Here is a 26,234-nt window from a genome sequence, read left to right as displayed (position 1 = left end):
CCTTTTTTTCTCTGACCCTCCACCTTACCAAACATGATATCCTTCTCCAGTGACTGGTCCCTCCTGACAATATGTCCAAAGTATGAGAGAAGAAGTTTGATGTTACTCCTGGTATGGCTATGTAGGATCAGCACTGGACTGCAAACCACAAGGTTGGCTCTTGAAACCTACCAGCTACTCCTTGGAAACCTTATCTAGGGTTGCTATGTGTTGGAACCAACTTGATGGCACTTAACAACAACAAATAGTAATCCTAGTACAACTACCAGTACTAGAAGGATCCCTGGTGGCACTAATTGTTAGGTACTGGGCTATAAACCACAGATCGGAGGTTTAAACTCACCAGCTGCTCCAAGGGAGAAAGAGAAGGCTGTTTATTCCTGTAAAGATTTACAATCTTGGAAACCATATAAGATACCTAAGAGCTGGAATAGAATCTATGGCAGTGGGATTTGTTTACTAGTACTAGAATATGCAGTTGTAATACTCATTTCCAATCACATTCTCCACTAAACAAATGGTGAAAACCTTTAAAGAACTTCTAGGGAATATTTGCAAAAATTCTATAGATGCTAAACTGTGAATCTCAAATTAACTCAGTTCCATGCCAGATTAAGTTTTTCTCTTTCTAATAACAGGTCTTTATTAGTAACTACAAAGATACCCAGTACCTTGCTGTGCAGTAGTGCAAAGAAAAACAATATTTAAGTAGGAAATTTCTCTTTCAATTTCTGCTACAATGAGCTGTTATTTGATCAGGAATAGATTTACTTGGTCCTGGAATGTTTCTATCTCTTTTCCTACAGCCTCTGTGTTAGGCACTCTGGTCCTTTTCAGCTATGAGAGAAAAATTGAACAGTCTAGATTTTTAGTAAAGAGTAATTTCTGGAGTCCTTAAGTGGTGCAATGATTAATGCACTCAGAAGCTAAACAAAAAGTTTGTAAGTTTCAGTCAAAAGAAAGATCTGGCATTCGACTCCAAAATTCAGCCACTGAAAACCTTATGGAGCACAGTTCTCTGACACACATGGGCTGTCATGAATCAGAATCAGCTTGACAACAACTGATCTGTTGGCATTTCCAGACAGAAAATAAGGAGGAAAAATATCCTCTCTCTGTTTCCTGTACTCCTCGCTTCCTAATCACGTTTCACAGAAACTCTGAATCAGTGGCACTTCTGAAAGGGCACTTTGGAGCATCTCCTCTGATTTAGGTAATTTGGAATGTTACCATTTAACCCTATTTCATCAGGGACCTTGTGGGCTACACTTGTAGCACAGGCAGGATTTATGGAGAGTATTTGGTGTGGAACTGCTCTCTAACTGTGTTTCTTATTTGTTCCATGCTTTTTTGCCAACAAAATTGCAATATCAAAAGTTCAAGGATGTTCAGAATCCTGATGATATAATACCTCAATGATTAATGTCACTCCCTTTTTGTCTAGCTTTTCTCGGTTGTCACTGATAAAGCTGCTTGCCCACTTTCTTATCATTTGTCAGGTACATAAAGAAGAAGAAGAAATACCTGATCTTTTTGCACCTTGTAGGGTATTTTTGAGACAACTACCAGTTTGTCTTTAACACATGTGACAGCTTATATTTTTGGAGACATTTTAAAAGAATGATGTTTTGAAAGGAAAAGCACAGTTGTTTGGTTCTTTACAAAAATTTCTTCAAGCATGCTCTTTCCTCAATTTTCTTCTTCCTATTTTTCCTGTATTCTGATTTTTGCTTCATTTCCTCTTCTTTTTCCATCATACTTTTTTGCCTCACTTTTTACTATGAATCAGGAATTATACAGAGCATATCATCAGTTTTGCATTAAAAAAATCATGCACACTTCATTTCATATGATTGGTTGAAATTCCCTCAATGGACATCACTTATCCCATCTCCTCACTGTGCTTTTTTGTTTCCACTCCTCTTTCTTTCCCAAATCTTCTGAATTTTGTCCTTGAGGAAATGCTACCCTTTTGGTCTTGAATAATTGACCATTCTGTGATCTAGTTGTCCCCTCTATAGACTTATGCCTTGGCTGAAAATTGAGCCATGGGGTGAGTTCAATTTCTTTCAGTTCTTATTTCTGATTCTTCTAGATCTATTTGTTGTTGCTAAGTGCCGTCGAGTCAGTTCCAACCCATAGCGACCCTGTATAGGGTTTCCAAGGACTAAATGGTGAGCTTGACCCACCAAGCTTGCAGTTTAAATGGCTTTGCAGTCTGGCGCCTTAAACCGACAGCTCCACAGTAGAGGAATTCAACCTAGCTTTTGGGGAGTATGTATGACATAGAATTGCTGAGGATATTCTTCCTGATTTCTAGAAAAAAGGACAAGTACAAACAAGACCCCAATTTACTAACAAGATGGGTTCCTAAGTGTGTCTTTAGGTGCAGTTTTCAGGTAAGTTGAAACAGGAAACAAGGTTTTTATTTAGCCTTATCTTAGTGCAAGAAATGACTCAAAGGCTTTTCAATTAATTAAAAGCTATACATGCAGCAAGTGAAGGTGATTCTGATTGTGACTAGGGGTTGGTCCTGTTGTTTCAAAGTGAGGGGACATTTTTATATACTAAAAGTAGCTCTGGTAGCATAGTGGTTACGGATCGGGCTGCGAACCTCAAGGTCAGCAGTTCGAAACTACCAGCTGTTCTGCCGGAGAAAGATGATGCTTTCTGCTTCCATAAAGATTTACAGCCTCAAAAATGCTGTACAGGGTCGCTTTGAGTCAGAACCGACTCCATGGCACATAACAACAACAACAAAGGGCAAGTGGACTGCTGAAAGAACAAATCAATCTATGCTAGAAGAAGTGCAGCCAGAGTGCCCCTTGGAAGCCAGGATGGCCAAACTTCGACTCTCATACTTCGGACATATTGTCAGGAGGGACCAGTCACTGGAGAATGATATCACGTTTGGTAAGGTGGAGGGTCAGAGAAAAGAGGAAGACCCCCAGCGAGATGGATTGGCAAAGTGGCAGCATCAATGGACTCAAGTGTGGTAACAATTGTGAGATTGGCCTAGGACCAGGCAGTGTTTCATTCTGTTGTGCACAGGGTTGCTATGAGTTAGTACTGACTCGATGGCACCTAACAATAACAACAACAAAGGGCTAGTAGGAGTTTTCCAGAAGTCCAAAGTTTGTTACCTGGAAACTTACCATACAGGCTTCCAATAATGCAACCTGTACCAGATACTGCATTAGTGAGGCATTCCCAGTTTTATCCTTACTGTGAACATACTCTGTTTGTATGGTGGATACAAGTTACCTTATGACTTGGCATAGTGAAGGTTGTCGTTTTCACAGTTGCATGAGTATGCACTGACCATGTCTCTGTGGCGAGCCCTGCTGTCTCTATGGCATCACAAACAAAAAGTTGATGTGGCCACAGCAAGACCACAAGTCACCAACTTGGTGACAAGATAGAGAATTTTATTTATTGTTTGCTATATTTTTTTTTTTTTAGTAGAAAGGAGAAAGACCAAATAAACATCACTGGGATTTGAAATCTTATCAAAACTCTAAAAATACATCTTCTCTTTATAAGATTAGGTACATGCTTTTATCAGGACAGACTTTCCATTTGATGTTTCTCTATTATATTATTTTCAATGGTACCTTTGTTGCTAATGGAGTTATCAGAACATGCAAGTTTTACCTACTGTTATGATAGCTCAGACTCCCTGTTGGCAACTTTTAACATTTAACTATCACTTTTAATTTAGTTATCACAAATTTCTTCTGGAAAACTTAACACTAAAATAACACCTTTCTTAAAAGTATGAAAAAATAAAATTTCAGAGGTTTCCATTATTTATAGAGTTGTTGTTGTTATTGTTAAATGCCATCGAATCAGTTCCAACTCAGCACCTTTATATAGGGTTTCCCAACAGCAGCTGGTGGGTTTGAACGGGTGACCTTGGGGTTCTAAGTCTAGTGCTGGTTTATAGCACCACTCAGGAATCCTACGTATTAGGATTAGTGTGGCTGTTGTTATTGTTGTTAAGTGACCTTAAATTACTTCTGACTCGTAGAGACCCTGTTGTTGTTGTTGTTGTTGTTAAGTGCCATCGAGTCGGTTTCGACCCATAGCGACCCTGTACAGGGTTTCCGAGGGTGTAAATCTTTACGGGAGTAGAAAGCCTGATCTTTCTCCACTACGCTACCAGAGCTCCTTAGAGACCCTGTATAGGGTTTCCAAAATGTGAGTGGTGGGTTTGAAGCACCAACCTTCTGGTTCAAACCAACCTTGTGTCCACTGCATTATTCTGCAGTGCCACACCAGGTACAGGTGACCCTCACTGTCTGAAAATAGTGTTTCCTTAACTGAAATGGTATAAAAGGAAGGCACCAATTGCCATTAATATATGTGAGAAAAAGTTTTGAGCATTGCCAGACTCACAAAAAACAACCTACCAAGTCACACCAGACAACACATAAAACCCCAAATCACACTAACGTATAGTGTTCACAGACCCAGTTTGGAGCTATGGTGGCTTAAGTCTGAGCACAGTTCCTAGGGAAGGAGCCACTCTGACCGCTAACTGCTCAGGTTACTAGCTGCCTCTTTCGTGGCTCCCTGCAAAACAAATGACAAACACTAGATTCACTTTCACTATATTTGTAAACATGAAAATCCTTGTCACATTTCCTTTGAATGTCAGCGCTACCTGGAATCTCATAACATTTCCCTAGTCAGTTCTCTCAGTGGTGGTGGTTTTATACTGTTGAGTCTGCTCTGACTCATAGTGACCCTGGATAGGGTTTCTGTTCCCTTAAAATTTATCTTTAAAGGGAACAGAAAGCCTCATCTTTCACCTGCACAGCAAACTGGTGGATTTAAACTGATGACCTTGCAGTTAGCAGCCCTACTCATAACCCACTACACTACCAGGTTTCTCTTGTTAGTTCTTTTCAAATAACTACTTAATAACCTTGCTTTTCTCCTCAAACTTCTACCACCTGCCTCCACCCATCTTCAGACTCAAGTAATAGGTTTCATTTTTCTCTTTCTCTTGCTTAACACCTTCCCTTCCTTCCTTCCTACCTCCCTTGCCTCCCTCCCTCCTTTCTTAAGAAAATTGACTTTGCATTTCACTAAGAAAGATGGGAGAAACCATTTTTATTTTTTCACCGTCCACAAAAATTATCAACCTATACACATTTGCCCACACATACAGATCACTGCATCCAATAATCTCCTAACTTAGTGGTACTCACTGTGAACTACCAGCCACCATCAATAGCAGCAGCACCGGAAACTTTAAGAAACACAGATATTGGGGTCAGCCAAGACATAACTGAATTCAAAATGCAGGGGTTACACCAGTGATCTATTTTTTTAATCAAGCTCTCCGATTGTATGGATCATGACAAACTATGGACAACACTGCGGAGAATGAGTATTCTGGAACACTTAAATGTGAGTTGTTTGAATAGAACCAGAGAACACTGAATGGTTTAAAATTAGTAAATGTGTATGCCAGCATTGTATTCTTTCCCCATATTTTTCAATCTGTATGCTGAGCACATAATCTGAGAAGATGGATTATAAAACATGTCATCAAGATTGGAGGAAGACTCATTAACAACCTGTGATGTGCAGATGATACAACCTTGCTTGCTGAAAGTGAAGAGGACTTAAAACATTTACTGATGAAGATCAAAAACCATAGCCTTCTTTATGGGTTGTATCTCAAGGTAAAGAAGACGAAAATCCTCACCACTGGACTAACAAACATCCATATAAATGGAGAAAATGTTGAAGTTGTCAAAAACTTCATTTTGCTCAAATTTCTTAATAAAGGAGGGAGGGAGGCAAGGGAGGTAGAAAAGAAGGAAGGGAAGGTGCTAAGCGAGAGAAAGAGAAAAATGAAACTTATTACTTATGTCACTTTCTACAAAATAACACATTTTGTTATATGCTTCCCCTCTACAGATAAGTTCATAAGAAGAAGAAGCAAACACAGTAACTGATAAATAACTAAAAATAGCACTAAGAAGTGATAAAGACAAATAATGTACACCCACAACATATATTGGTAGTAGAGGAGAAAACATGAGGTCTCAAGATAAGAAATAACAATGCTGGTTGGTCATTGTTTTGCCTCTTGTCTGTATCTAAGTCACTTAACCTCTCTTAAACTCAGTGTTCTCATGTTTAAAATAAGGATGATAAATCTTAACCTGTATATCCACCAGGGTTTAGTGACTACTGAATGACACTCTAGTTTAGGGAAGCGTGTTGAAAAGAACAATGTGTCATGCAAGTGGAATATAAAGTAGTGCAGCTAGTACTATGACTTACATATAGTTAAGGGATCCTTGACAGACAGTTTAAACATTCAGAGTTTGAGTAGTTATTCTGAGGACTAGGTATACAGCTTTGATTGTCAATATCACTCTGTAATGGAGATTTGTACAACCCGTGTGTGCAGCAATTATAGTTGCTTCTGGAAAAGTTTTTTTTTTTCCAAATGAAGGCAATATAACTTCTGTTTATGATTATATTAATAGCTGACACTCTAAAGAACCCCCATCCTATATCAGTTTCCATCAAAGATGGAAACATGACTAATCTTCATTACTACCAATTACATCAAAATTTCCTTGGTCCTCTATAATTCCAAGAAGTGGAAAGGTTAAATTGCTCTGTTAGTTAATGTTCCATTAAAGATGTTTAATTGTCTTAATAGCATATCATGGAAGGGTGTGGGCAATTAACATGAAGCAATTTCACACCTTAATTAATGTCACATGGAATCCCTTTGGAACTGTAGGATCATTTTATGTGCTGATTTGAAAGCAATGTATTGCCAAAGCAAAGCACTCAATCTGTCTTAAAAACTTATTATAAAGTGTTTTAAAAGTCTTGTGAATAATAATAGATGCATACCTTCATTTAGAAAGCAAGCTGAAGCAACACTTTTGTGTAGGAGAAAGAGATGCAGAAGGAGAATGTGTAGGATAGATGTTGCTAAGTGCCATCAAGTTGGTTCTGACCCATAGAGACCCTGTATAGAGTTTCCAAGGAGTAGCTGGTGAGTTTAAAACCACCGACTTTGCCATTCAAATTGACTTTGCAGTTCCTCACGCTAACCCACAGCACCAAACCAGGACTCCAGGATAAAGGTCGAAAGAGTTTTATTAAAGATTAATTTGGAAGACAGAAGAAGCTGCTTTGGATGAGTTACTATGGTTTGGGGAGGAAGGTGTTACAGAGTAGCAGAAATACAAAGCTCAAGACAGAAAGAAAGACATTCAGCTATCATCATTTCTGAAATTCAGTCGGTTGTGTGGATCATGACAAGCTATGGACAACATTGAGAAGTATGAGTATTCTAGAACACTTAATTGTACTTCTGAGAAATCTTTACCTGGACCAAGAGGCAGTTGTTCGAACAGAGCATGGGAACACTGAATGTTTTAAAATTGGGAAAGGTGTGCAACAGGGTTGTGTTCTTTCACCATACTTGTTCAATATGTATGCTAAGCAAATAATACAAGAAGCAGGGTTCTATGAAGGAAAACGTGGCATCAGGATTGGAGGAAGACTTATTAACAACCTGAGATATGCAGATGATACAACCTTGCTTGCTGAAAGTGAAGAGGACTTAAAATATTTACTGATGAAGATCAAAGAGCACAGCCTTCTGTATGGATTACAACTCAATGTAAAGAAAACAAAAATCTTCACCACCACTGGACCAATAAACAGCATTCTTATCAATGGAGAAGAGATTGAGGTTGTCAAGGACTTCATCTTGGATCAACTATCAACACTCACAGAAGCAGCAGTCAAGAGATGAGATGACGTATTGCATTGGGCAAATCTGCTGCACAGGAACTTTCTAAAGTATTGAAGAGCAGAGATGTCAGCTTGAGGACTAAGGTGCACCTGACCCAGGCCATGGTATTTTCAATAACCTCATATGGATGAGAAAGCTGGACAGTGAGTAAGGAAGATCATGGAAGAATTGATGCCTTTGAGTTGTGGTGTTGGAGGAGAATACTGAAAGTGCCATGGACTGCCAAAAGAACCAATAGATCTGTTTTGGAAGAAGTGCAACCAGAGTGCTCCTTGGAGGCCAAGATAGCTAGGCTTCATCTCTCCTACTTTGGAGAGAACAGTCGCTGGAGAAGGATGTCATGCTGGGTAAGGTCAGAGAAAAAGAGGAAGACCCCAATGAGATGGATCAGCCAGGTGACATCATTGATGGTGTCAAGTGTGGCAGCGGTAGTGAGGTTGGCCCAGGATCTGACATTGTTTCGTTCTGCTGTGCATGGGGTTGCTATGAGTCGGTTCCGACTCGATGGCACCTGACAACAACAACAACAGGAGCAAAAGAAATACTTGCTCCATCTTGCTTTTAGAATTTTAGAACCCAAAAGAAGATTTTTAGAACCAAATCTTTAGGTTTTTCATCCTAGTTATAGGAATAAAAATATCAAAATAAACTTTCTATTAGTATACTCCCAATCAGAACCTTACAGCATCATAAATCCTGATTTGTTGTGTCTTTTGGTGTCTCATTATCTAGTTATATTATATTTCCCCTCCAATTTCAGTTTTCATTGCTTTTACTCCTGGTGTGGCACTGTGGGATAAAGCACTAGAGTGCAAATTCGGTTGAACTGCAAGGTCGTCGGTTCAAATTTACCAGCTGCTCCTTGGAAACCCTATACAGAGCCACTATGGGTCAGAACTGATTCAAAGGTACTTAACAACAACAATTCCTCATTTGATGCTATAGTTCATAGCATTTCACCAATACATCACACAATGTCCATTTGTAAGGAGAAATAAATAATGGCCCATTACACTAATGAACTATATTTCTCTTGATAAATTCAACTTTCTTACAATGTCTAATCTTCACATTACTCCTATAAAACATAGATTTATAACTGACTTCATCTTCTAGCATGTCTGAGGTTGAGAAGGTGACTTACTATCTCAAAATTAGTTTGCAAATCACTTACAAAAGAGTGGATCAAAAGAGTTGGACATTTCTTTATCCCTGGCTAATTGATTTCTTTTCATTTACTTTTTTTTTTTTTTAAGTTATCCATTTAGAAAAATATTTGGTATTACCTCTACTAACTCCAGATAGTAATATAACACAAAAATACCTATTTTATTAGTAATTAGAAGTGCTAAATGTAGCAACATATTTAACATTTAATTCCATGATGTTAGACAGAGAGTTTATAATACATCTCCTCCTTGTTTGTCAACTATCTCATTATCCAACATTTTGCATTTATGATAATAGTAATGAATCTACTATCTGTCTGGCTATTTAGTGAACTAATGGAATAAGTCTGACTAATTCTAAGGTGGGAGGCAGACATAACACTAGTTGTAATGGTTAAGATTATGTATCAAGTTGGCTAGGTCGTGGTTCTCAGTGGTTTTGCAGTTATATAATGATGAAATATGGCAGTTATGTAATGATGCAGTTATCCATCATTTTGTGATATGATGCGATTATCTTTTATTTTTACAGAATGCTAATTTTCATTTAAAGACCTAGTCTTTTTGTGATCCAACTAAATTTATAAGTGAGGAGTAGAATGTGTATGAAATTAGATGTAGTCTAATGAATGGATCATAATTTGAATAAATCTAAGTGTTGCCTATGGCCAGATGTCACAAAAATGAGACTAGAAACACCAATTTAAGTCTATAATGTTGAGTTTCAAACTTAGTTGTTTGAACCATTTAGAGAGTTTTTTAAACTTGTACGTTCATAGGTGATACCCAGACTTAATCAAGCAGAATACTTTGGAGATTTGCTCTGGGAATTTGTAGGTTTTTAAAACACTCTATATGGTTCTAGTACTCATGTTTGAAAAACCTTGATTATGTTATTCAGCTGGGACTTCAATCAGGTATTATTACCTTATCCTCCTAACAGGGAAAATGGGTAACATGCCTTACAGGTATGTGTTTATGTCCTGTTTCCCCAGCTAGAAAATACATTATTAGAATGATTACATGTGTACTATTTTCTTTTTACTTTTGTTGCAATTACTTTCAATTTATAGTTACTAATATTATTTTGGGTGTTTATAGGACTCCTGATGTAGGGCTGTAGGATCATCACAGGATTGCCAAGCACAGGGTTAGTGGTTTGATCCCACCAGCCGCTCCTCGGAAACCCTGTACAGGGTTGTTATGAGTTAGAACTGACTCGGTGGCTCTTAACAATAACAACAACAACAATCTTATTTTGGAGTCCTGGTGTGGCTTAACTCTTTGGAAAGTGCACAAAGTCTTTTCAGGGAGAAGGAACTAGATTCTGAATACTCCACCACCTGCAGGAGCTGAGTAATAAGCTTCTTAAAGGAAGAGGGAGGAGAAAAGGAGGGGGTTGGATCTTGTTCTTTGTCAAAGAGTATTTGGCTGCTGTATCTGATGCTAAAGGGGAGGTCACCGCCAAGACAATTTAAATCTGTAGGAATTACTGATCTGTGCTGTGAACAATGCTCTGAAAGGGCAAAACTAGAAATCATGAAGCCTGTACCATTGTCTTAAATTCCAGGGGTGGAAACCCATGTAAGTAGATGGTATACAACGTACATAGTAGTGGGTTTAAATATCAAGTCCATCCATCTATCTGAATAGATCCCCTTACAACCCCTCATTAACACCTCCAATGTTCTAAACACAGGCTGGAGGGTGAAGGAGTGAAAGATAATTATTATCTTGTAATCAGTGAAGGACTTAAAGATCTTCCTATATGGAATATATGAGTTGGAATCAACTTTGATGGCAGTGAGTTGGGTAGGACAGGAAAAACATTATCAAAAATATTCCTTAAAGACATGAGTTCATGGTTAGAATGTCTTTCATCCTAACCCACCCACATCCCAAATCACAAATCATCCATTTTTGAAATAATTTAAAATGTTTCTTTATTCATTCAATATTTCAATAAAGGAGATGTGTTTAAAGCATTTTTATAAGTAATCCTGATGTAGGTTCCATAAATGAAGATGGGCTCACACTCAAAAGGTTATCTAGACAAACAGAGAACATCACTATGACAAAGAACTTTAGGATCATTTGGTTCAACATCTTGTTTTTACAGAAGTCCTTCAGAATTAATCAGAAAAGAAATGATGTAATGTATTCTTTCTTTCTTTTTTTTTTTTAAAGGATAATGTTTATTATGCCATTTACTTAGAAATGATGTATTTTTAATTCTTTCTTGTTTAATTTGAGCATGGCATACCCATAACAGTTCATTTGACTAAACATTAACTTGACTAATCCTATCAGTTACGTATATGCTTCAGCTGCTGTTTGGTTTGGACTTGGCCCACACTCAGTTTGTAACAACGTATTATAGTTCTTTCTCTTTTGTTAAATTTGAAAGTGACAGTCCCTTGAGTGTCCTGTCTGATCTTCTATTAATATATGAATATATTTGCATTGGTCATAATCTGTATGCTGTCTCAAGTTTTCATGGTTTTGGACTAGGTTTCTATTCAAGTTGCATCATGTTATATCAAATTTCTGCTTTGCAATCACAGTCTTTTCCGAATATTTTCTTATCTGTGAGCTTTCCTCAGGTTGAAGGGCAGTGTAGTGTAAGGACTAGGTGCACACATATTGGTATGAGACTTCTTGGATTGCAATCCCAGTTCTGTATTTATCTAGCCCTGTGATTTTGGACAAGTTACTTGAATACTTTAATATCAGTTTCCTTCTCTATAAAATGTGGGTAGTAACACAGGGCTACTTAACAAAAATGGAGCTCTGGTAGCCAAGTGGTTTCGAGTCAGGCTGCCATCCTCAAGGTCAGCAGTTCGAAACTACTAGCTGTTCCGCAGGAGAAAGATAAGGCTTTCTGCTCCTGTAAAGATTTACAGCCTTGGAAACCCTGTGCAGGATTGTTATGAGTCAGAACCGACTCCATGATACACCACCAACCACCACTTAACAAAAGAGGTGGTCAGGTTGCATGATGGTTATAAGTCAGGCTGCTAACCTCAATGACAGCACTTTGAAACTAACTGTGGTTCCACCGGAGAAAGATGAGGCTTTCTGCTCCCAAAAAGGTTTACAGCCTTGGAAACCCTGTACAGGGTCGCTATCAGTCGGAACCGACTCCACAGCACATCACCACCACCACCACTTAACAACAGAGTCCTGCTGTCTTGCTATAGGATCAGCACTGGACGGCTAACCATAATAATGCTGGTTCAAACCCACCTTTGAAAATCTTTAAGGGTTTCTATGAGTCAGAACTGATTTGACGGCATTTAAAACAACTACTTAACAATAATATCATAAGGTCTGGGAGCTATAAGGTAAGCGTTGGACTGCTAATCAAACAAGGTCAGTGGTTCAAAGCCACTAATGGTTAAAAGATGAGGCTTTCTGCTTCTGTAAGGATTTACAGCCTCAGAAACCCTATACAAGGTCACTATGAACCAACTCGATGACACTTAACAACATTATAAGGCTTAACTGACGTAATGTATAAAACATGCTTGGCAAATAGTATAAGTCGATTAATTGTATATAGTATTAGTAAGACTATGACGAATATTGGTTGCAAGAGAAATTTTGTGATTCCTGGTGTGGTGCTGTAGGATAAGCACTGGACTGCTAAACTCAAGGTTGTTGGTTCCAACCCATCATCTGCTCCTTGGAAATCCTATAAAGGGTTGCAGTGAGTCAGAACTGACTCAAAGGCGCTTAACGATAACAATAAGCAGAAAGGAAAAGGAACGCTGGTGGTGCAGTGAGCCCAGCATTGGACTCAAAGTTGGCATTCAAACCTACCAGGCACTCTGAGGGAGAAAGATAAGGCTGTCTGGCTCCCTGAAGATCCAGAGTTTCAGAAGCCCTATGTAGCTGTTCTACTCTTGTCATATAGCATCGCTATAAATCAGAATCCACCTATCAGCAACGAGGTGAGTCTGAGCAGCTGCATAGTAGAATGTCTAATACAACCTCATACGTACCGGTCTTTGATAATAATGTAAAATAACTTAATGACATACAATGTAAATATAAATATATATATAATAATGTTGTCATTGTTGTTAAGTGCTGTCAAGTCAGTTCTTACCCACAGCGACCCTATATGGGGTTTCTGGAAGAGTGGCTGGTGAGTTTGAACCACCAACCTCATGATTTAAACAGACCTTGAGGTGGACAGTTTATCCTACAGCACCATACCAGGACTCAATATATTAAAAGTGGCAATAACTGAGATGTGCTTGTTATAGTATCTGTACAAGGTAACATTTATAAAACTACAGTTCATATTATTCTTTCTGGAAAATTATACCTCTCTAAAACAAATGACAAAGATATTTATAGGGAATTAAAGGGCCTTTAGTCTGAAACCAATTAAGTTCTTTTTTTCTCATCTTTGGAAGCTATTCTTATCATATTCTACATATTTTACAGGTAATCTCCCTCCATAAACTCAAGAGACATCTTGAGTGAGTCAGATTTTGTTATAAAATTGTAGCAAAAAATCATCTCAAGGAATCAGTCAATAACAAACAAAAGTAAAATAATAAACCAAAAGGTACGAATGAAATAATCAGTGAAATTCAAATTTAAAATGTTAGAAGGATAAATAAGAGGCAGCTGCAGTAGTGTGAGGAAGGAGCTCTGGTAGTGTAGTGGTTACGAATCGGGCTGCAAACCTCAAGTTCAGCAGTTCGAAACTACCAGCTGCTCTGCGGGAGAAAGATGAGGCTTCTGTTCCCATTAAGATTTACAGCCTCGGAAACCCTGTACAGGGTCACTATGAGTTGGAACCGACTCCAAGGCACACAACAACAACATAGTAGTATGGGGAGACTGCGTGTGGCACTGTGGGTTAATGTACCAGACTGCAAAGCCGTTTGAACTGCAAGGTTGGCGGTTCAAGCTCACCAGCTGCTCTTCGGAAACCCTATACAGGGTCGCCAAGGGTTGGAACAGACTCGACGGCACTTCACAACAAGAACAATAGTAGTGTGGTAGTGGTTTTGTGCTGTGGAGTTGGTCCCGACTCACAGCGACCCTGCATAGGGTTTCCGAGGCTGTACAACTTTACGGGAGCAGAAAGCCTCATCTTTCTCCTGTGGAACAGCTGGTAGTTCTGAACTGCTGACTTTGAGGTTAGCAGCCCAATTTGTAACCACTATGGAGCCCTGGTGTGGTGCTGTGGGTTAATACGTGAGACTGCAAAGCAGTTTGAACTGCAAGGTCGGCAGTTCCAGCTCACCAGCCACTCCTCAGAAACCCTATACAGGGTTGCTATGGGTCAGAATTGACTCAACGGCACTTCACAACAACAACATGCTATCAGAGGCTGCTAGCTGTCCCAAATATCTATTTGAGTAGCCTTCCTAAAACATTAAACATTTATTTAGTCTGAATGTCCCTGGGTAGCACAAATAATTAGTCTCCTGGCTACAAATAAGTGAGAGTTTGGTAGTTTGAATTCACCCAGAGGCAGTGTGAAAGAGAGACCTGGCCATCTACTTCCTTAAGGTTATACCACTGAAAGTCCTATGGAGTACTCTGACACACCTAGGTTTACCAGGAGTCAAAATTGACTCCATGGTAATGAGTTTTGTTTTGGCTTATTTGGTATATTAAAAAACAACAACAACAACAAAAACCCAACAACAACTAGATAAACAATAACAACAACAATAAAAATGTTCAGTTTAAGGCAACCCCATGTTTGCCTTGTAGAGCTGTGCTCCATAGGGTTTTGAAGACCTTTCAGTAGTAGATTGCCAGGTCTTTCTTTTGAGGTACCTGTGGGTGAATTCAAATCACCAGCCTTATAGTTGTTGCTATTAAGTGCTGTTGAGTCGGTTCCAAGTCATAGTGACCCTGTATTCCAAGGAGTGGCTGGTGAGCTTGAAACACGGATCTGGTGGTTCAAGTAAACCTTGCAGTCCAGCGCATTAACTGGCAGCAACACACTAGGATTCCAACCTTTTAGATAGCAGTCAAGTATTTAAGCATTTATGCCACCTAGATTACCTATATGGCATGTTGTTATTGTTGTGAAGTGCTGTCAAGTCGGTTCCGACCCATAGTAACCCTGTTTCTGAGGAGCAGCTGGTGAACTTGAACTGCCGACCTTGCAGTTCAAACAGCTTTGTAGTCTGGAGCATTAACCCACAGCACCACACCAGGACTCCATATGGCATGTAATCATGCTAAAAAAAAGTCCGTATTTCTTCTTTTTCCCTGCAACTACACCAAAAAACCCACAGCCTTTCAATCCATTCGGATTCACAGTGAGCCTATAGAACAGAGTAGAACTACCCCTAGGGTTCCCAAAGCTGTAAATCTCTATAGAAGCAGACTGGTTCATCTTTCTCCTGCAGAGTGGCTTGTGGGTTCAAACCACCAACCTCTGCTTAACCCATTATACCGCCAGAGAAATGGGATAAATTATATGGGAGCTACTGTGGACTTAGAAATGTGTCACAAGATTTTGTTTCTATCTCATTCTTCTTCCCTGTGATCACAACATGGATGCTGATTTGAACCATGCTGTTGTTGTTGTTAAGTGCTGTTGAGTCACTTTCTACCCACAGACCCTGTATAATGTGGTTTCGGAGGAACAGCTGGTGAGTTTGATTTGCCAATCTTGCAGTTTAAAGTGACTTTGCAGTCCAGTGCATTAACCCACAGCGCTATACTATAACTCCGAGTTGAACCATAGGGATGGTCATATGTATGGTAGTGCAGGCTGTACAAGTGCACAGTTATCCACGGGTCACAGAAAGACACTAAAGAAAGGCTTTACAAGCTGAAGGTAGCCAGGCCACTGGCACCTTGAAAGCCACAGCACCAGCTGTCCACAGCTGGTCTCTAGATCTGTTATGTGAAAGACTAAAGCCTCGTATGATTAAACTGCTTTTAATTTTGGTTTTGGTTTATACACAACTTTACTTAATTCTAAATTCTACAGCTAGGAGTATGTTACATATTTATACTGAAATGTAGATGTAATTCTAGATGTAAGGTTCTGGAGCTAGGGACATGGTCATTGTATAAATTTCTCTTTGAAACTTGATTAATTCAAGTGCAAGCTACAGAGAATCCTTTTTTAAAAAAACAATTTGTATAGAAAAATTCTAAAATTTGTAAAAACAACCTATTCTTGAGGATATGCTACTTTCAGAGCAAAAAAAGTTCATCAACTTAAAGGAACAAATAAAGACGATGGACATGGTTGAAAGCACAAAACTCCAAACTATTTTTGAGTTGTAGGTGCCAGCAGATTTTCTCAAGGCAGGTATCTATCTACTCATTCTCAGGTACCAGCTGCAGAACTCAACAAAGCTAGCAATTTTCTGCCTTGATAAACATTGTGCCTTGATGCTTCTGTCTGCCCAATCTCTATGTCTCATTTCAAATGACCTGAGTCTGGCCTCCTCTTGAAGGCAAGTTTCAATACCTTTTGGTGGAAATGATAGCTCTTTTCCTGAATCTCAATGTCATTCCCTGCAATGTGTAATATATTACTGTGTCATTCATATTATCACCATTGTTATTGTTGTTAATTGCCATTGAATCGGTTCCGACACATAGGGACTCTGTATAGAGTTTCCGAGGAGCGAGTGGTGAACTTGAACTGCCGACCTTGCAGATTAAACTGTGCAGTTTAGTGCATTAACACATAGCACCACACCAGGACTCCATCACCATTAGTAAACATGTTTTATATCTGAAAGTATAGGGCATCATGCTTGGTAAAGTAGGAGGTCAGCAAAAAAAAAAAGGAAGATCCTAAACCAGATGGCCTGACACTGTGGCTGCGACAATGGGCTCAGACAGTCATGACACTGAGGTGACTGACGTAGGACTGAGCAGCATTTTGTTTTGTTGGATTTGTCACTGTGAGCTGGAACCCACTGGGCGGTACCTAGCAACAGTACAAAGTTTTCTGGGGCATGTCGTTTATATTTGTCTTGACCTTGATCCATTAATTTGATCATTCATATGTCTACTTATCCATTTGGCAACTAGTTATGGAATCGCTCTCTGTTATAAACCAAACACTGTGCGAGACACAGGGAGATATGAGGAAAAATAAAACATGTGACAGGCTGTGTGTTCCTGGACTGGTTGCCTTGACCATATACTGTGAGGTCTGTGTAGGATCGCAAGACTAAGTTAAAGAAGACCGAGCTACTGACTCAGATTTCTTATTTCCTATTACAAAGAGGTCAAATTTTGGCTTAAATTATCAGAATGTGCGTCTTAGAGGAAAATAATGTTATGTTGGTAAATTTCCAGACCACTGTTGCTTTCTGAGTTTAAACTAAAAATCTTGACTAAATGCAGTAAATGGGTCACCCCAATGGTAAAGTCCCATATTAGTTAAGAAGCTTAGGTAAGGAGATAAGGAAGAAATGAATCCTTGTTGTCCAAAAAATAGATTTCCTTGGCAAATCTTATTTATTCCATTGCAAAATTTGAAATAAGTAAATACTATATTAAATGATCAAGGGAGGAGGAGATTACAGAATTGACTAACTGAAATCTATAAATATTCACTATACCAGAAATTGACTTTCTATTTTCTTTCCTTAAAAACTACAAAGAAAATTGATATATTATCTTGTTATATTTGTTCACAAAGATGAAAGAGATTAGGATATAAACCTACTTCTAAAAGCTTATAGTATTATTATTCTAAAGAATGTAGCCAAAGAAATTAAATCATTGTGTTCAACAAAGAAGGGAATTACTTTCCTAAGGGTAGCTATTAGTATTTTTCTCTTTCAGGAGTTTCTGGCCTCTATATTCAAGCATGTTTCTTTTTCTGTTTTAATTTTTTTTCCTAAGTGACAAAAATTATTAATCAAATTTTCATATATTTCTAAACCTCTGTTCTGACTGAGAACAGAATCATGGAAAAGGAATCTTGACTTGAATTCTGACTTTGAACAAAATGGGCAATAGGTAAGACCATGAACAAGTATGCCAAGCAAACTCTACTAAGTAAAGGGGCAAAGAGTAAATAGGAAGCAACATGCAAGTCAGAGTGCAAAGAACAAAAATGTTTATTCCATACCTTCAATAGGTTTTGGTACAAAATGTGATGAGGGCTTGGTTTTCTTCACCCTATTCCCCTTCATAATTTGACCTTCTTTATTAAGTCCTAGAAACCATGCTCGGCCTGATTCTTGTTGACGGTACAGTGTGGAAGAATAGATCACATAGTAGTTTTCAAACACAGATTCCTTAAATTTGCATTCTGGAGTGAAAACATCCTGCAGAAAAAGAGGACACAAAAAGAGAAACACTTAAAATGAGTCAACATCTTCATAAATCCAATGGACCTGAAATGCATGTCGACTAATAAGAACAAATGAGGAGCAATTGCACATAATCTCTATTAGCACCTGGTTACAAAGGCTAATCATATAAAATCAAAATGTAAGATGACCTTTCTAATCACAGTTTCAAATGCAACTGCTCAAGGTTCACTAAGAGAGCTACTATCATTCAAAATAGACTGCATTTTAAGCCAATCTGAACTCTAATCTCAGCATAATGTTTTGCAAAATTTAGTGATGTTGTTAAGTGCCGTTGAGTGGATTCCGACCCATAGCAACCCTATATAGGGTTTCCAAGGAGCAGCTGGTGAGCTTGAACCACCGACCTTTACAGTTCAAACGACTTTGCAGTCTGACGCATTAGCCCACAGCACCACACCAGGATTTTGTGGTCCTTAGCATGTATATGGAGTCCTGGTGGGCACTGTAGGATAATCACTGGACTGCAAGGTCAGTTTGAAGTACAAGGTCAGTGGTTTAGACCCACCAACTGCTCCTCCCAAACCCTATAAAGTATCACTGTAAGTTAAAATTGACTTGATGGCACATAACAATAACAACAAAAAGAGTGTAAATAAAGAAGTCATGGTGGCACAAAGGTGGAACACTCAGCTGCTAACCAAAAGGTTGGTGGTTCAAACCCACCCAGTGATTGGTTCTGTATGAGAAAGACTGGGGGATGAGCTCCCTTAAAGATTATAACCTAAAAAATCCTATAGGGCAGTTCTACTCTGTCACATGTGGTAACTAAGTCACAAAGTAACTCATTGACACCTAACAATAACAACTGACATGCAAATGTTGTTGTTGTTAACGGCCATCAAATCAATTCCAACCCATAGCGACCCTGTATAGGGTTTCCAAGGAGCAGCTGGTGAGCTTGAACCACTGACTTTGCAAACAACTTTTCAGTCTGACGCATTAGACCACAGCACCACACCAGGAAATGTAAATAGAGTATGAGAATGTATTCTAGAAATCAGTATCAAACATAGGCACAGCAAATATGGGCTCATCCATTGTCTTTAAAGATATTATCCCATGTACATAGATCTATTACACAAAGTGTTTTCCATAAAATCATGCTTATAGTTCTTTTTGCCAAATGTCTGTATCTTTTCCTTTAACTGCTTTGAAACCATTTCATACATAGTAACCAAAATCTTAAGAAAAAAAATTACTATGATCCTCAAGGAAACTCAGAATGAGAGTCTTAGTCCCGAAATGACCCTTAAAATCTTTGATTTCAACCTTCCACATTTGATATATAAGAAAACCAAAAGACTGTATGATTACTTAGAAGTTATTGTTTTGTAATGACTGTAGGAATGCTAGAACCCACATTCACTGCTTCACAATCATTCTCTCAAGTTCTTTCCTGCCTGAGTCTTGTTCTTATGACTGAAGCTCTGGAAAATGTATGGGACTAGGAATGGTGTGCGAATATATAAGGGATTCAAAGTATTTACTTATGAATATATTTCACAGAGGAAAAAAGTGACAAATGGTTAAGAACTCCGCTGCTAACCAAAAGGTGGGTGTTTGAATCCACCAGCTATTGTAAGGGGAAAAGATATGGGAATCTGCTGCTGTTACGTCTACAAAGTCTACAATCTTTGAAACCCCATGAGGCAGTTCTACACTGTTCTATAGATAGAGTCACTATGAGTTTGAAGCGACTTGACGGAAATTCGTTTTTTTAAACATAAACCTGTTTAGTGATGGTTCAATTTGGAGCATTTCTTTAACAAAGTAAGTGCATCCATGATCATTAAGTAATTGTGCCATGCTTCAGAGGAAGTTAGAGGCAGATTCAGAGTCTGGGCTAGAACCATAGGCTCTTGGTTGCTAGTCTAACACTTCTTTCAGTGTAATGGATTGCTCTTCCTACTGCCTAGTCAAACCTGATTCTGATGTCAAACTTCTGTAATAAGTCTTGTTGTTGTCAACTGCTGTCAACTCACAGTGACCCTGTGTAGTGTTTCCAAGGAGTGGCTGGTAGGTTTGAACTGCTGATCTTGCAGTTATCAGTCCAGTGCTCATCCTACAATGTTTAGTCATTATCATTAATCATTATCTAGAAAAATACAAAAATTCCCACACCAGTTCCTATAGTTGATTCCTGTTCATGATGACCCCACAAGCGCTAGAGTAGAATGGCTCCACAGGGTTTTCAAAGACTGATCTTTTGGAAGGAGGTCACCAGTCCTTTCTTAAGGAGGCACCTCTGGCTGGATTTAAGCTGCCAACATTAATAATTTGTGCCACTCAGGGACTTCTAAGAGCAACACCTCTATTCTTGTTGGCTTTCAGTGGATTCTGATTCAGAACGACCTTAAAAGAGAGTAATACAGTCAACTTAGGCTTCCTAAGGCTGTAAATCTTTATGGGAGCAGATTGCCACATCTTTTTCCAGCCAACTGCTTTACTGCTGCATCTCCATGGTTCTTTAAAACAGCTACACATAATTCTATGTGGTCTTTTATGTATGAGAAAAATAAGCATGTTCATCAAATACAAGTATTGAATTCCCTCGTTTCAGTTTAGTTCCACAATTGTGCTTAAGCTTCCCTTCTGGAAAAGCAAAAAGTCTGGGATAGTGGGCAGGGATTAAAGTCCTGAACACTTGTGGTTAGGAACACCATTAGGTAGGGAATGGCCCTTGAAATACTCAGTTAGTAAATTGAGTGATCCCAGAAACACCATCCAGATCCTAATCTGTTATTACATATATTCTATCAAAGCACTGAAATTCTGAAATAAGGCAACTATTAGCACCTGGTGTGGACAAGGCATTTCCAGAAAAGCAAATGGCAGGAGTTTTAGTGTAGGCACCTCCATGGGTCATGGCAGCCTCCACTGGAAGCAGTGGGGGAAATCTTAAGGGCACGGGGTCAGCTTGGATAATCAATCAGTTTAGTAGCAGCCTTATACTTTGTATGCAATTTCAATTACAGTACAGAGTTGTATTCCGAAATTGTAAACAATTTCACAATAGATTTACTCTTCTCATTCCTTTTTGATAATGAGAAATCAGTCCTAGATTTGGAATATCAAAAGCAAGGTTTTGCTTCTGGCTCCACATGTTCATCTGTGGAACTTTTGCTAAGTGTTACACTGGCTTGAATTTCACATTTTAAAAATTGTTAATTGAGCTGCAATTGAAAACTGAGTGATGGATATAAAAAAATGTAAAATTTTAGTTTACAAAAATGTCAACTCATTATTCTTGTTTTCTTTGTATAGCAAAACAAACAAACAAAAAAGACAAAAACAATCTTATAACAATAAAAACATAATACTATACTTTTGTCACAAGTTTATATCTGTTCCACAAACCAAGATCTTATGCCATAGTTAAGGTTTATCCTTCAAAAGGTAATGTTTCTGTCACTAAAACAATTTGCTCATATACATGGAAACACTCATCTAAAGCTTTAGGCAAAGATATGGGCAATCACATATATTCAGAATGGGTTCTGAGGTTATAAAAAGGATGTTCAAAGTGACAGTTAAATTAACATGTAATGGAGAAAGGCAGACTTGGAGCTAAGAGGAATAAAATCCTATATCTTGATCCAGTACATGAAAGCAGAGTGAGTGAATATCAGTATTATAAAGGGTTTTTAGTTTTTCCTTTTGTAACACTAACCACTAGTCAGATTGCATCTCATGAATTTTCTTTGTTTATCGCTATAATCCTGAACTCTTAGTTCAATGCAGGCACATAGAAAGGCCTAAAGGATTGTTTGCTGGTGAAATAGAGACAGCCCCCTACATACACACATGCAGACATTTCTTTCTCTAGAATTTCCCCAACTGGCCTCCAGTTTCATAGTTTTATATATTACAACTTGAATTGCCTTCCATATGGAATTTCTCTCTGAATATTTTCTCTGCATTTAGACCACTGATATCCTACACAGTTTCTGGATTCTCCCCTACAATTCCAGGCTCTCCCATTATCTAGAAGAAGCCCCATTCTCTTTAGTCAATCTCTAACTGTGCTGGTATTGACCCTTCCCAACCCTAGTTGAACAGTATTCTCCTTTAGATGTAAATATCCTAGAGGAATGGAAATAGAAATTTAGGAGTCTGACGATTACATGGATAAAATGTTACATCTTTTCATAATCGACTAATCACTTCAACAATGTCTTCATAACACAATATGTCCTGGACATGCCCACACTTCCTAACCCTCAAAGTGTGAATTTTGTTCAAGTTGTTCTGTGTACATGTCTATTTGATAAGGCCAAGAAAAATGTTATTCTCAATTATTTCAGGTTACAGTAAACTTTCCCTTCCTTAGTGTCTTGTACTAGTACTGTTGAGTTGATTATGACTCATGGCAACCATATGTGTGTAAGAGTAGAATTGTGCTTTATAGGATTTTCAATGTCTGATTTTTTCAGGAAGATCACCACTGTTCTAAAGTACCTCTGGGGGGACTCCAATCTTCAATCTTTTAGTTAGCACATTAGTGTGCTAAACATTTATAGGACCCAATTGGAATCCTAGCCTCTCATAATATTTATTGTTATTTGTTTCAGTGTTTAACAAGCTCTTCCTGGTATTATGGTGGTTCGTCTTGCTACTTTCCTCAACACTGTGACCTGTGGCTCACAGAAACATGCTTCTCATCAATGATTATTATAAAGCTAGGCCCAGCACTCGATTTATTCTTGTTGAAGTGAATAATGCAAGAATATTCTAAGTCAGAAAATAGCAAAGATTATAAAATCAGAAAGAACTGAGTGGCAAAACTGTTCTGTCTCTTCAGCTATACAATCTTGAATGTGCTACTTAATCTTGATAACTTTGTTTTCCATTTATAGAGCAGAGACAGTAATTCTCTTATAGGAAAATACGTAGCATTTTTTTCCCCTCTGCAAGTCGCACATTCTACTTCTAATAGTATAGTTTAGATAAAAATAAAGAACATCTGCTCACATGTTTTATTTACTAATAGTGCCTATAACCATCACTCGTGTGTCAGTTTGTTGTACTGTGGTGGTATGTTGCTATGATAGTGCTATGATAGTATGTTGCTATGCCACCTGTACTTGAAATGCTAGCTGGATTATCCATGGTGGACAGGTTTCAGAGGCACTCCAAATCTAGAAAGGAAATGCAGACTACTTCTGAATATTTAGCCATTGGAAACTATATGAAGAGCAGTGGCGCATTATCTGATACAGTGCCAGAAATTGAGCCCCTCAGGTTAGAAAGTACTCAAAGTATAACTGGAGAAGAGCTGCCTCCTCAAAGTACAACTGACAATAATGAGGTGAATGGAATAAAGCCCACATTTGCTGATGGGGCACAACTTAAGGAGAAAAAACTGTAAACATCCACTCATAATTGGAACATGGAATGTACAAAGTATGAATCTAGGCACATTGGAAGTTGTCAAAATGAGATGGATTAAGATTGGTATCCTAGTCATTAGTGGACTGGAATGAACTGTAATTCCCCATTTTGAATCTGACAACTATAGATTTTACTGTGTTAGGCACAACAAATTGAAGAAGAATGGCATTGCATTCATCAATACGTACTGATAATAACTGGTGACTGGAATGTAAAGATTGGAAACAAAGAGGATGGAGCAGTAGTTGAAAAATATTGTGATAGAGAGTTTTGCAAGACCAATAACTTATTCCTTGCAAATACCCTTTTGAACAACATAAATGACAACTACACATATAGACCTCATCAGATGAAATACACAGGAGAAACTGACTACATGTGGGAAGAGATGACAGAAAAGCTCAATATAACCAGCCAAAACAAGGCTAGGGACAAACCATGGAACAGATCATCAACTGCTCATAAGCAAGTTTAGGTTGAAGCTGAAGAAAATTAAAACAAGTCCCACCTGAATTTAGAGATCTATGCTGGAAACAGATGTATCTTGGAAGAAGTACAGGCAGCGTACTCCTTAGAAACTAGGATGGTAACACTTGTCTCTCAAACTTTGAACATATTATCAGGACATAGTTCTTGTTAAAGTGTTTTGTTGTGAAGTGTCAAGTCAGTTTGGCCTCATAGCAACCCCGTATAGGGTTTCTAAGGAGCAGCTGGTGAACTTGAACCACCAACCTTGCAGTTCAAACAGACTTTGCAGTCCAGCACATTAACCTGCAGTGACAATCAGCAGAAAACATGAAGACCCCCAAGGAAATGGACTGACACACTGGCAGCAGTAAGGTAACAATTGTGAATATGGCACATGAATGGACAGTGTTTCATTCTAGCAGAACCAATTTGATAGCACCAACAACAACACTGCTTGTAAAAATGCCTAAGTCAAAACTAACCACTTCCAAGTTTCCATAGTAATGACTGGAGTCCAGGTGTGGTGCTGTGGGATAGGAAGTGAAGTGCTAACAACAAGGTTGTTGGTTCAAACCCCCAGTGCTCCTTGGAAACCCCATACAGGAAACCCTATACAGTATTTAACAACATAATAATAATTATGACATAAAATGAACAGAATAGAAAAAAAAAAAAATCCACAATATAAGAAAAAATTCACAGCAATTATTTTCTGAGAAATTATTTGGGTTCCCTAAACTTCTGGCTTATGCTCACTGACAATTTTCCCCATGGCCTTTGACAAATCACTTAACCTCACAGAACTTCAACTTCCTCCACTGTAAACTAAAGACAGTGTTTAAAACAAACCATTGAGATTGTAAAGCGTAAATTACGTAACATGAGCAAGGTCTCTCAAACCTACAAAGACTTATACAAATATTTGAGGTCATTTCTGTTTACATACAAAGTCTTGCTATCATAACTTTAAGGTGTCTACAGTTTAAAGACAACATTTGTTTATCAGGTTGTCATATTGTGGTGTTTTGAGTGTTGTTGTGATGATAGAAGTTTTAAAACTGATAATTTAGATAACAGCTGGGTCACCCATGGTTACAAGGGTTCAGCTGAGCTTCTAGAACAAGACAGACAAGGAAGAAGGAGAAGCAGACTACTTTGGAATGTATAGTTCCATATACTGAAAACCTTATGAATAACAGTGGAACACTGGTAGATACCAACAAAAGATTCAATGTTGAAACATTATGAATAGCACCAGAATATTGTCAGATGTAGTGCCAGAGATGAGGCCTTCAGGTTGGAAGGCACTCAAAATATGACTGGGAAAGAGCTGCCTCCTCAAAGGAGAGTTGATTGTGATGATGAGAATGGAATAAAGCTTTTGGGTCCTACAGTTGTTGATGAAGCACAATTTAAAAGGAGAAGAAATAGCTGTAAGCATCAATTTATAAACAGAACATGTAATGTACAAAGTTTAAATCTAGCAAAATTGGAAGTAGTCAAAAATAAAAAAAGGAACACATAAAGATAGCTATCCTAGGCATTAGTGAGCCGAAATGGACTGATATTGGCCATTTTGAATCTGACAATCATAGAGTTTACTATGTCCACAATGACAAATTGAAGAAGAAGGGTATGGTATTCATCATTAAAAAACATTTCAACTCTATCTTGAATTATAATGCTGTTTGTGATAAGATAAGATCCATATGCCTACAAGAAAGACTAGTTAATACCACTATTATTCAAATTTACACACCAACCACTAAATCAGTGATGATGAAATTGAAGAATTCTACCAACTTCTTCAGTCTGAAATTGATCAAACATGCAACCAAGATGTATTGATCATCACTGGTGATTGGAATGTAAAGGTTGGAAATCAGAAGGATCAACAGTTGGTAAATATGGCTTTGGTGATAGAAACGATGCTAGAGATCGCATGATAAAAATTTTCAAGACCAATGTTTTATGTTCATATAAAACAACATAAAAGGTGACTATATACATGCACAGCATCAGACAGAATATAGAGAAATAAAATTGACTACATCTGTGGGAAGA

At 38.2% G+C, this 26,234-nt stretch overlaps 1 protein-coding gene across 3 annotated transcripts in view; it reads right to left on the bottom strand.

Annotated features, from left to right (window-relative positions):
* FGF12 (fibroblast growth factor 12) overlaps positions 1-26,234 on the bottom strand; it is an 814,886-nt gene that overhangs the window by 14,174 nt on the left and 774,478 nt on the right. For all 3 annotated transcript variants that reach the window (XM_006873146.1, XM_006873145.1, XM_006873144.1), the window contains one exon: positions 18,065-18,263. In XM_006873146.1, coding sequence (XP_006873208.1) covers positions 18,065-18,263 — 199 coding nt within the window. The remainder of the gene's footprint in view (positions 1-18,064; positions 18,264-26,234) is intronic.

Source organism: Chrysochloris asiatica, unplaced genomic scaffold (genome assembly GCF_000296735.1).
Source record: "Chrysochloris asiatica unplaced genomic scaffold, ChrAsi1.0 scaffold00224, whole genome shotgun sequence".
NCBI lineage: Eukaryota > Metazoa > Chordata > Mammalia > Afrosoricida > Chrysochloridae > Chrysochloris > Chrysochloris asiatica.
This window is presented reverse-complemented; position numbering and strand designations above follow the sequence as displayed.